Below are 12546 nucleotides of genomic sequence, written 5' to 3'. Positions count from 1 at the left end.
ATTGAATTGAATTTCCCCCAATCCTTATCTCCCAGACAAACCATGAGCCATAAACTATGGGACAAACCTTGGTTAAAGCTTGTGGTTGGTTTGGAGAGAGGTAAATCATAAGCCTGGGTTCAGATGATATGTTAAGGCAAGCCATGGATTAGCTTAGTTCAATGAAGCAACAGAACGACTAGGGAGGAGCAAAGCAGCCGCAGATTCCTTTCCTGCATATTCATGCATTTGCACTAAACCATCATTTGGCTTAGCATGATGTCCAAACCAGGCGTCTGTCTTTCATTGTGTAATAAACTTTCCCCCCCATAAAAGTCCTTCCCACCTCCCCTGTTTTTAAAATTAGGGCTATGCTTCAAAAAGTACTATGCAAAGAAAACAAATATAATCCATTTGGAAGCATGTTATAGTAAGAATGCAGTTTTACTGTCACTGTGGTATTTTGATATGTATAGAGGCTTTGTCAGTTGTCCTGCAACAGTGTAACAGGATTCTCATATATTTTGGAAGCCTCATCTTTACCTTATTGTGAAGGATATATTCTATGAGGAGACCCCACAAGTCAACAAGAGTGACCTTCCTTCCTGTTTTCTCTAAGGCAATTAACTCCTGAAAGTAATATGCCAGTTGTTCTGCAGAAAATGCCCCAACTTTTCCACTAGTCACAATCTTCTGGGCATCGTTTATTGCATCCTGGAGATCATTTTTGGACCAGTGAGAATCTTTGTAAAGTGTAGACATGCACCTACGAAAATTACCATCAAATACTATAATAAATAGACTTCCGGGAAGGGTGACTTAGCCTGTGCCTGCTTTTGGGACGGGCTCCCGCCGCAAAAGAAGCTTATTCAGATATAAATCAGTCAAAACTTTTTTTTTTGACTGATGAAACTTCTCCCGGGCAGGGAGAAACGAAGAGATTAACCTCAAAGCCTATTTTTGTTGGGAGGACTAGATTTCATTGATTTATGAGACGTGGTCCAGCCGACAAAGGAGGACGGATTTTCAACAAGCTCTATCTGATAAAGCGACACGTTCATCTTTTCTTTAGAGAGAGAACGGACTAACAGGCAAGCACCCTTCTTTCTATATTTTTTTACTTGACTTAAACTGTTGCAGTAAAAGGAGATTTGCCAGATTGATCGGCTTTGGACATCTTTCCGGTGAGCTATAACTCTTCTCTGCTATGCACTAATTAACAGCTTATCTCTGTTTTTGTTGCAAAAAGCTGTCCTGGATTTGCATTCTAAAGATATACACAGAAGAGAGATTTCTATTCCTGATTTCTATTCTGAAGAATATTATATTGTCTGAGACTACTCTCTTTTTGGTTTATTTTATTTTGACGAATCTGTTTCCTGACGACGCCATTAATTGTTTCGATCCTGGGAACTACATTTTGTTTTCCTAAGCATAGTGAGATAAGGCTGGCTGCTCTGTTTATACTGTGATGTCATCAAGTTTGGAGTATTAACCCAATTGTTGCTGAAATAAGAAGTGGTTCTCTTATATTTTTCTTTTAAAATGGCAATCAAGAAAGTGGCTGAGAATCTGGAAGTAACTAGGTTTCAGAAAATAATGGATGAGATTGAGATAACGAAACGAACCCTGCGACAGGGTTGTAAGGAGCTGAAAATTGAATTGTGCAAAATGATCCAGGAGTTTAAAGAAATAGGGGTCCCTGTGAGAGAGGAGACCCTGGAGCCTGGAACAAACGTGGAACAGGAAAAAGATTTGGAATTTATGGATTTTAGAAATAAAATCTACTGTTTGGAATTCAATGTTATCTCTGAAGAAATTAATGAAGATATTAGAGATAAAGTTATCAATGGCATGGACAATCTTCTGGACTGGAATGATGTGATGGAGCCTAATATAGAGAAAACCTATGGAATTAACTGCAGCCATGTGACAAGGGAAAAACTTTCAAGAGATGAGCCAGTACATTTTGTAAAAAAGAACAGAGATATGATTTTACTGCAGTATTCCAGCAACCTATTCAGAATGGATGGCAAGAAAATATTTGGGATAGAGGAAATTCCCATTAGACTCTTACTATATGACTATGGTTATGACAGCAAGATTATTACGGAATACTGATAATGGAAGATTGGACACTGAAATTACTGGAGTTAACAAGACTATTGAAGATGGAAGATGGAAGATGGAACTAATAGGTATAATAGAATAATGGCTATTGAAATTATTGAACCTAACAGATTCTGATGAGATGGATTAATCGAAATGTTTATTTTGACTATGGTTATGACAATAAGATTATTATAATTATTAATGAGATGGATTAATCGACATGCTTATCTGGAGAAAAATTGATAGATATATTTCTTAAAGAATTGAAACCTCTCTTTGACTTTTTGTGGAAAGAATAAAGTAATGTTTATGAGATTTGATGATTAAGTAAGATAACTACTGGAGGAAAGTGATTTTATAATATGATTTAAGAGACAGGATTGTTATACATTGTAGACCTATAACTGATTTGATCTGTGACAAATGGGAAGTTAATATTTCTATGGTTATGACAGCAAGATTATTACGGAATACTGATAATGGAAGATTGGACACTGAAATTACTGGACTTAACAAGACTATTGAAGATGGAAGATGGAAGATGGAACTAATAGGGATAATAGAATAATGGCTATTGAAATTATTGAACCTAACAGATTCTGATGAGATGGATTAATCGAAATGTTTATTTTGACTATGGTTATGACAATAAGATTATTATAATTATTAATGAGATGGATTAATCGACATGCTTTTCTGGAGAAAAATTGATAGATATATTTCTTAAAGAATTGAAACCTCTCTTTGACTTTTTGTGGAAAGAATAAAGTAATGTTTATGAGATTTGATGATTAAGTAAGATAACTACTGGAGGAAAGTGATTTTATAATATGATTTAAGAGACAGGATTGTTATACATTGTAGACCTATAACTGATTTGATCTGTGACAAATGGGAAGTCAATATTTTACTTTTTATTTTTTTTTGTCTAACTATTTTTGATTTTGTTTTTTGTCTTTGAATGTTTTATGGTTTTGTTATGTATGTTTTATGAAAATCTGAATAAAAATTATTGTAAAAAAAAAAAAAAATACTATAATAAATAAAAGAACATTAGGCAAGAGATAGAGCATCCAGAATATATGAAGGGCACAATCCCATGCTTAAAACTCTCCAACTAGGGTGCCTTAGGATTTGGGTTTCAGTCTCCTGCATTTGTTATGTTACACCAACATTGGAGTTTAGCTGCCACAATGTCATGATAGCGTATCCCTTTGTTTGCATGATATTGTCATCTCAAAACATTAAAATGGGAAGTATTGTTGAGGGAGTAGTAGTCTTTGTCTGAATCCTAGGTTCCCTTAGTCCCCACTCCCGTTCTCTACATTTGTGAAGTGTTATTCAGACAAAAAGGTGGTTTAAGCCAAAATATTCCCACTGAACTCAATGGAGATTCAAAATACACATCCTCCACCCTTTCCACATTTGATGTCTTCCTTCTCTCTCCACAGGTAGACCTCCAACAGATACACCAGAAAGTGCCACACAGAGTCAAATGTTTTTGTATCCTCTGTAGTTTGTTATCTTCCCCCCAATCTTGCTGCCTAAACTTTGCTGCTAGATTATTGGCCATGAAAGGCAAAGAACCATGAGGGCAACATTTTCTACAGAGGAAGAACTGCCTAAATTAAAATCCACTTTAGCAGCAGCAGATAACTATAATTTTAAGCAGAATCCTAACTCATAATCCTAATCTAACTTGGGCTACTTTGGGAGGAAGAGCAGGATATAAATTTAATTAATAAATAAGAGGATAAAGGTTATCCTGCTCTGTTCTACTGGCTTTGTAAAGTAAAGAAGAAAAAGTGGCACAGTGATTCATCATAAATTCCACCTTCACTCCAGCTACATTACCCAGTGTTTATCCTTCTCCTTTACTATTCCCTGGCTGGAAGTGCCACACAACTGCTGAGGACCAGTTCATGTAACAATATTGGGCTGCTTCCCTGTGGTCCAGTTCCATCTCACTCAGGTGAATGGTCTAAGGGCCAAATTAACTTTTACAGCAGGAACCACATTTGGTTTTGGTTTTTTATGTATCTGCCCCATTCACATATAAAAGTGTGAGGTGCAGGATTGAATTTAACATAAAAGACAGGATGAGGGGAATGTAATGTAAATCCCCCACAAGTTTGTTTACATTTAATTTATATCCCACCTTTCCTCCAAAGACCTAAAGGTGGCTTCCAAATATGGTTCTCCCCTTCCTGATTTTATCCTCACAACAACCCTGTGAGGTAGGTTAGGCTGAGAAGCTGTGATTGGCCCAAAGTCACCCAGTGAGTTTCATGGCCATGTGAGGATTTGAATCCAGGTCTCCTAGGTCATAGTCCAGCCCTCTAACCACTTTGCCACACTGGCTCTCCAGTTAGTTTGGCCCTAATGGAGTTAGGTAACAAGGATTCTATTCATACCTCTACCATTTAACCAGGTACATAAATGCTTAGCCAGTCAATTTCCTTTACCACCATACAGCAATGCTTTTCCTGACTGACAAGCATCTCATCCTAATTGCAGCACCATTGCAGTACAACAACTCTTTATAACAGCAAAATATGTTTTTAAAATCTAAACACAGGTTTACATCTGAGCTAGATGGGGCTTCAGGTTACATACCACGTTGATCCTGAGATGCCACAAATGTATGTCAGGATATTTAAGAGGCCAAGCTGCTGCAGGCCAAATAGGTTGCCATAACAACTAGTCATTGCTCTCATTCCTCCTCCAGATACTACTACAGCCACTACAGGAACCTAGAGGAATAAAAAGTTGATTGTTTGAAACAATTATACCTAACTTTAGGGTTGACTGATCTGCTTGTTCTGTAGAATACAATTAGAGAAGAAAAATCAGCATTCTTACTAAGGCTGTAATTTTCTGCATTTAGGATTAAGTCCCATTGGATTCAACGGGCTGATTTCTGAGTAGACACGTATAGAATTTCACTAGGTAGACATGTGTAGGATTACACAGATGTTATGCTGATGTTAAGTGGCCACTGGTATAGCTTGGATCATAGGACTGCTCTGCCCAACCACCATTCTGTGTTTCAAAAGTTAATTAAAACACCACAAGGTAATTCCAACAAACAGCTGACATAAAATCATTTTGCTTCAGACTTTTTTCATTCTAAAATTATGTTCTGCACTGTTAAACTTATATATACTTCTTACTAGCTATTTCAATTTAACAGGGAAGGAGAATTCTAGGCTTTGCTCCATCTCTACACTCCTGACTCCCCATTCTGCAATTTCCTAGTCATCACTGAGGCCATCACCTCAGGCTGAGCAAGGAGCAGGACTAGGCAAGTAGTTTCGAATTTACCCATGCCTGTGACCCCTGTTCCTCCATACTAAACACCTGTAGGCCATGAGGAGGAGCCAAGGAAAGCTTTGTCTGCCCTAATCAGAAAGCTGCATTCATTGGGGCGGGAGAGAAGACATGATCTGTATTAGCTCCTTCCCACTTCTCCCATAATAATGTAATCTCCTGAGGCTGTGTAGAATCTCTGAAACATATTCTCCCTTCCTGCAGGCAACTCCGGAGCTATCTTCAGCAAGGAAAGAAGAGACACAATTCCACCTCTCTATAATTAGTGGTGACCAAGCAGTGTTTGCCCTTGCCAACACGTTTCTAAGTGCAACAAGTTACTTCCCCTGCACCCCCAGAAATAAATGGCAACCATACCCTTATATTAATCCCTGTGATCCCAGTGTTTAGAATGAGAAACACACTTTGCACTTTCTCAGTTGTGTCATAAATTGCATTGCATTTGTTTCCTGGGCAGGTGCAGGGTCATTGCAGTGGGCTGCACCAATTTCTTACTCAAGTCCCCTGCCCCCTTTTGTCCTTTTCAAATCTACTTTGGTGGATGGGCAGAATCACCCTCCAAATGACAGTAGGGAAGAAGACAAGGTGGCAGTGGTTAGAAGGATGTGGGCCCCAACAGTCACTGGGTCTGTTCAATTCACAAAACTCAGTGGAAGCCATAGGGCATGGGTGGCCAACTTGTGGCCTTCCAGATGTTGTTGTCCAGGTGCAAACAATGTGCGTCATTCTCCCAACATTTCATCATATTCTAGGATATGATATGCCTGTAGGTATTCTCCAGTAACAGCTTGTGGTGTTATTTATTTCTGTTTTAACTGCCTATTCCCAGATTCTTCAGACAGTATGGAACTTTTCTTCCCCCTTGAGACCTCTCTGGATCAGTTTTTAGAAATGACATTCATTAACCTAATTGTAGAGGATTTACTTCTTTAAAAAAAAGAACAACCAAAGTTTTGTACCTCATCTTTCTTAGGGGCCACTTGCAAATCAAGTACCTTCTTCAGAGCACTGGAAATTATTTCCTTCCTCCTTTCCAGAAATTCACGCTCCCCTTTTGAGAGGTCAGAACCAAGGCGTACATCCATATCAAGCGGACTGTTTCCAGGAATGAGACAAAAAAGAAGCAATAATAAAGAGATGCAGACTTTCCCTGCCATTTTATTGGCTTCAGCCAGTGTGAAGATAAATTTAATTTGCTTGCTCTTTCTTTTAATTAAAAAAAGTGTCTTTCCTTATCAACCCTATAATATAAACTATAATATAAAAATTACGGGCTAAAAGAAGCCCACTTTGTTCCCATAGCAATCCTGTGCCTTTTTACTCAGAAGTAAGTCCCAATGCATTCAATACCACTTACTCTCAAGTAACTGTGGATAGGATTGCACAGCCTAAGATTGCTCTTCTCTGGCATAGATGTAAACAAAAATAATATTCTGTACTTACTTAGGCCTCCCAGTTTTGCCAATAAATCACGGTTATGTTGTGTCCCGATTTCGACTGATATTTATTTTCAGGCATTACATACCTTTCTTCAACTTTCACAGTCAGATCCACAACTTGGTCCTGGAAAAGATGAAACCCTGATAAATCTACTGACACCAAAGGTCACATAACATAATGTTTTAATTCCTTTCCATAAGAGAAGAATGCAATAGATATCTCTGTCTCTCTGCCATAGTTCATGCCTTCAAGGTAATCTGAGACTGAATAACAAACAAAACTAGAAAGCACTGGTTTCATACAATTCAGTGCACAACTATCACAGGAAATACACAAAACGTAGCAGAAAAAAAAGTTTGAATGCATGGATTATGAAAAGCTCAATATGAAATTAGCAACATCATGTTACTTAAAGGAACCCAATGAGATCTGGCTGGATGACATGAGAGGAGTTGCACTCCCTCAGCTGTGGCCATCTGGGTACTTAGTGCAGCACCAACACAAGCTGAATATCCTTTTCCTGGGGTTTTTTTGTGTGTGTGTGTGTGTGCACGAGCACCAAGAACATTCACCTTTCCTAGGGGAATAGCCAACTCAATTTCCTTTCCAAGAGGGAGCTCTGAAACTGGAACGCCTCCCTTCCCTATAACTGAAGTCTTCATTTGTAAATCTTCACTCCATCCCTCCTAGGAAAAAAAGTGACTCATTTAAAGATATTTGCCATACATGATCACATCTGCTTCCCCCCATCACCACCCCCAAAGAAGACTAATAGCTCAAGTCTATGAATATGCCTTGGCTGCAGTAGCTTGTCTCATGATTATTAAAACAGCATCTTAGCCCTGGCAGGTGTCTTGTTCCTCTCCACTAGCCAGGGTTGTTTTTTGGGGGGGGTATTTTTAAAAACCAACAACACCTTTATACTCATACAGAACTGAAGCTGGTGATATTTTGTACCAGTCTGCCTGGAACCACTTAGGGTTGAAAAGATTCTTAAAAGGGTTCTTACGAGGACATCTGTTACACTGGATCCATTGGTGCCAAAAGGAACTACACACAACAGGCTGGAGCAAGAACTGAGATTGTGATGAAAGCCAAGATATGGAAAGCCCATGGATCAATGAGGAAACAATAGGGTCTAACTAATAAATGTATACATTTCTTGCCCCATTTCCTTATCCAAGGGACTTATGTTTTGATTTTTATATACATAACAGATTTGCATCCACAATATATATGCCCATTTATTTGCAGGGTGGAGGGACAGTGATGGTCACAAAAAGGAAATAAATAAGAATAATTATATTATAAGTATAAGAATAATTGTTTCACTTTTAGGAACAAACAACCAAGTGTTAGATTTATAGACCATAGGACCCTTTTTTCGGAGGCCCCTATTCATTAACCTAAATTAGCGTGACTAAGTCTGAAAGAGACAGAATTAAATTCATACAAATGAGTTAATTAATATCATGCGCTATCTTTTATTTATTTATTTATTAAATTTATATCCTGCCCTTCCTCCCAGAAGGAGCCTAGGGTGGCAAACAAAACCACTAAAAGCACTTTAAAAGATCTTAAAAACAAAAGACTTTAAAACATATTAAAATAAAACACCTTTAAAACATATTAAAACAAAACATTTTAAAAACATATTTTAAAAAAATCTATAAAAATATCTTAAAAAGCAATTCCAACACAGATGCAGGCTGAGATAAGGTCTCTACATAAAAGGCTTGTTGAAAGAGGAAGGTCTTCAATAGGCACCAAAAAGATAACCGAGATGGCACCAGTCTAATATTTAAGGGGAAGGAATTCCAAAGTGTCAGTGCCACAGTATTAAAGGTCTGCTTCCTATGTTGTGTGGAGTTGACCTTCTGATAAGATGGTATCTGCAGGAGGCCTTCATCTGCAGAGCATAGTGATTGCCTGGTTATGTAAAGATGAACTTTTGGGTATCCTGGTCCCAAGCTGTAGATGGCTTTGTAGACCAAAACTAGAAGCTTGAACTTGTCCCGGAAGTTGATGGGCACCCAGTACAATTCTTTCAGCAGCAGGGTAACATGTTGGCAATATCCTGCCCTAGTGAGCAGTTGTGCCACGGCATTTTGCACCAGCTGCAACTTCCAGACCAACCTCAAGGGCAGACCGCATCCAAAGCAGTCAACTGACCAATAATCTTAACTCGGGAACCACCAACCCACAGTGCCTCTGTCTTGCTATGAATCAGACTCAGTTCATTAGCCGTCATCCAGCCCACCACTGAGTCCAGGCACCGGTCCAGGGCTTGCATAGCCTTTCATAATTCAGATGTTACAGAGAAATAGAGCTGGCTATCATCAGCGTACTGTTGACACCTTGCCCCAAATCTCCTGATGATCATTCCCACAGGCTTCATATAGATGTTAAACAGCATTGGGAAGAAGATGGTACCCTGACGCACCCCACAGCACAATTGCCAGGGGGCTGAAAGACAATCACCCAATGCTGTTCTCTGAAAATGACCCTGGAGCTAGGATCAGAACCACTGTAAAACAATGTCAGCTGTATCCATCTCACCAATTCAGCTCAGAAGGATACCATGGTTAATGGCATCAAAAAAACACTGAGAGGCCGAGTAAGAATAATAGGGTCGCATTCCCCCTGTCCTTCTCTTAGTAAAGGTCATCCATCAGGGCGACCAAGGCTGATTCAGTCCCATAACCAGGACTGAACCCATATTGAAATGGGTCAAGATAATCTGTTTCATCCAAGAATACTTCCAATATACTGTGCCACAACCCTCTTGATCACCTTCTCTAAAAAAGGGAGTTATTTGCAATTGGCTGGTAGTTGTCATAAACCAATGGGTCCAGGGTGGGCTTTTTCAGGCGAGGTTGGATCACCGCCTCTTTCAAGGCAGCTGGGACCATCCCTTCTTGCAAAGATGCATTGACCACATCCTGGATCTATTTAGTCATACCCCCTCTGCAAGCTTTAATATGCCCTGAGCTCCTGCTGGGAGGAAGGGTGGGATATAAATCAAATAATAAATAAATAAGTAAGTAAGTAAGAAGGGCAAGAGTTGAGAGGACACATTGCTGGCAGCATCACTGCAAGCACCTTGTCCATGTCATCAGGTCATCTTTTTCATTTTATTATTAAACAGTCTTTTTTGTTTCTAATTAATAATTTATGTATATGTTTCAAAGGTATCCTATCTTTGTTTATTTATTGTTTGATTTATATCCCACCCTTCCTCCCAGCAGGCGCCCAGAAGCACTAAAAATACTTTAAAACATCATTAAAACAGACTTTAACATACATTAAAACAAAACATCTTTAAAAACTTTAAAAAAAAGCTTTCAATACATCTTTTAAAAAAAGGATAAAAACATATTTAAAAAAACATACTAATAACTTGGGGAGCCCTCAGCCACACAGGGCCCTACACCTGCACATACTGCGCGTACCTATAAATCCACCACTGAAATAACGGGGCAAATGCATCATTTCACCTCTAGCATAGCTGTAGTTTGTAGCAATTCTAGGTTCAATTGTGGAGAAATTTCTTTGTTCACATGAAAAATAAATGGGATGTTCTTATTTTCTGAATCAGCACGACAGAAAGTTGATAAATGATTTTCAAAGGACCCTGGAACTGATAACTTGATCTGACAATTCTCTGAAAATGGGAAAGAAAGGTTAATGCCAGAGTATTAAAAAATAATAGCATATCAAAGTGACTTGCCAGTAACCTGCTATACATGTAGCCTGTAGATAGGGTTGCCAGGTCCATGACCTGAGACTGAGCCTGTATCTTTAGAAGAAGAGAAAGTCAGCCAAGTGCAGGTGTTCTTGCAACCCTGTAATGAGAAAAACCACAAGGTGGAATTCTCCCTTTCCCCTGCACAACTTTTAAAGACACAGAAGACCTCTCGGTTGAGCTTCCAAGAGGTCTTCTGTATCTTTAAAAGTTGTGCAGGGGGAAGGGAGAATTTCACCTTGTGTTTTTTCCCATTACAGGGTTGCATGAAAACCTGCACTTGGCTGAATTTTCTCTTCCCTTAAAGATACAGAATTGTTCTCAGGCCCTGAACCTAACCACTACACCACTTTTCATGCCCTGGTTACATTAAGCTTGTGAGATTGAGAAATGATGCTTTGGTTGGAAAAAGGATAGCTACAGTCAGAGAACAGGCCTACCCTTTATCATCCATGAAGCCATCTTATTTTTATTGATTGTTCCTTCAATGCGGAGACAGGGATATACCTATGTGAAACAAAAAGGATGCAATGAAACAAAATAATGGGCAGAGCAATCCAACTCCCGTCTTTTCACAGGCCAACCTGTGGGAGTTTGGGATTGAGTGGAGGTGGCCAGTGCATGAGCAAGTAGGTGGGAGGCATGCTGGTGGTATCCCTGCCAGTGGAGCACAGCAAAAAGCCCAAAATGGGGCATCCCAGAGGGAATGAGGCTCTGGTCTCATTGCCATCATGTTCAGAGACTGGGCCTGATCATCCTGCCCCATCAGCAGCTTCTGTCATGGCCACCATGAAGTGGGGGGTTGGATTGCACCTTTAGGCTATGAGGAACTGTTCATCTTGATTCTGTTTAAGAAATAACTATTTTGGATAACAGGTTTATACATGAATATTTAGTCATCAACAATCATCCATTCATAAGCAAAATACTGCCTCTTACTCACCACAAGGATTCCATTGGTAATGACTTCGGAGGGGGGCTGAGGACTGTGGAAATGAAAGTTTTGAAGAATAAGTTGAATTTCTCACTTGCCTAACCTAGCTAACTTTGAAGCACTTGATCACCTCTTTACAGATTTCTAAAAAATTCTCACAGAGAGATATATGAAAGAGGAATAAAAGATTGCATAATGTCTTCACTAACCTTGAGGTAACCAGTTATCCAAGACCCACTGGAATACATACTAATGGACTTTTTTTCCAGTTCATCAAGCAAAATACCCTGTTGCTCCGTATTTGTTGTACTTTCCTCCAGAAAGTGATTCCAGTCTTGACAATAGCATGCTTTCCCAGTAGTCAAAACACAATATATTGTTACTAAGGAAATGCAGTTATTTTCCTCAGCTATTGCAATCTGCACATGTATGTGCAATCTTATTGAATCGATGATGGCAGACACAACCTCTTCTTCACTCACCCCCCCTTTCAGAAGCTGAGCATCCCACACCCTACCCTTCCTTCAATATCATTCAAGCATGGGAATCTATGTAATTCTTTTAAAATCCCCAGCGCACACCAACATCAACAGTGCTCCATTATTTATATTGTATTCTGTTTGTGCAGTGAAACTTACAATACTGAGGGAGCTTCCAGATGGGTGTTGATTGTGGGGTCAGTGCTGTTCATGCACACAAGTTCCTCACAGCATCCACACAACATTGTTGGCATAAAAATTCCAGCCCATATTCCCCTTTCCATTTAATCCAGATTTACCCTTTCCACAGAAAATGTGCTAATTTAAACCTGTTGCCAACAACCGTTTTGTGATATTTGAACAACCCCTTTGCAACATTAAACCCCTGTCTGGAAGCACTCTGATTGGTTGAGTTGGTCATTGGCTGATGCCCCAGAATGTTCAGTTGCTCAGAGAATAAAGCTGTTTGCTTTCCAGCTTCTGTGAAGAGAAAGTTATCAGTTTTGCTGGGAGTAAAACCTCAAATA

At 39.2% G+C, this 12546-nt stretch overlaps 1 protein-coding gene across 1 annotated transcript in view; it reads right to left on the bottom strand.

Moving 5' to 3' along the window:
- The window catches only part of LOC133378360 (cytosolic phospholipase A2 zeta-like), a 34148-nt gene extending 22574 nt beyond the window's left edge, over window positions 1-11574 (bottom strand). Inside the window, exons 1-8 of the mRNA XM_061613192.1 lie at window positions 11550-11574; window positions 11047-11113; window positions 10359-10525; window positions 7434-7547; window positions 6947-6984; window positions 6381-6516; window positions 4708-4844; window positions 523-745 (exon numbers count right to left, since the gene is read on the bottom strand). Of these exons, the coding sequence (XP_061469176.1) occupies window positions 523-745; window positions 4708-4844; window positions 6381-6516; window positions 6947-6984; window positions 7434-7547; window positions 10359-10525; window positions 11047-11068 (837 nt within the window). The 5' untranslated portion in view covers window positions 11069-11113; window positions 11550-11574. The remainder of the gene's footprint in view (window positions 1-522; window positions 746-4707; window positions 4845-6380; window positions 6517-6946; window positions 6985-7433; window positions 7548-10358; window positions 10526-11046; window positions 11114-11549) is intronic.
- Window positions 11575-12546: the final 972 nt, after the last annotated feature.

The sequence above is a fragment of the Rhineura floridana genome, chromosome 2, assembly GCF_030035675.1.
Source record: "Rhineura floridana isolate rRhiFlo1 chromosome 2, rRhiFlo1.hap2, whole genome shotgun sequence".
Lineage (NCBI taxonomy): Eukaryota > Metazoa > Chordata > Lepidosauria > Squamata > Rhineuridae > Rhineura > Rhineura floridana.
The sequence above is the reverse complement of the archived record's forward strand: the minus strand, read 5'-3'. Positions and strand labels throughout refer to the sequence as shown.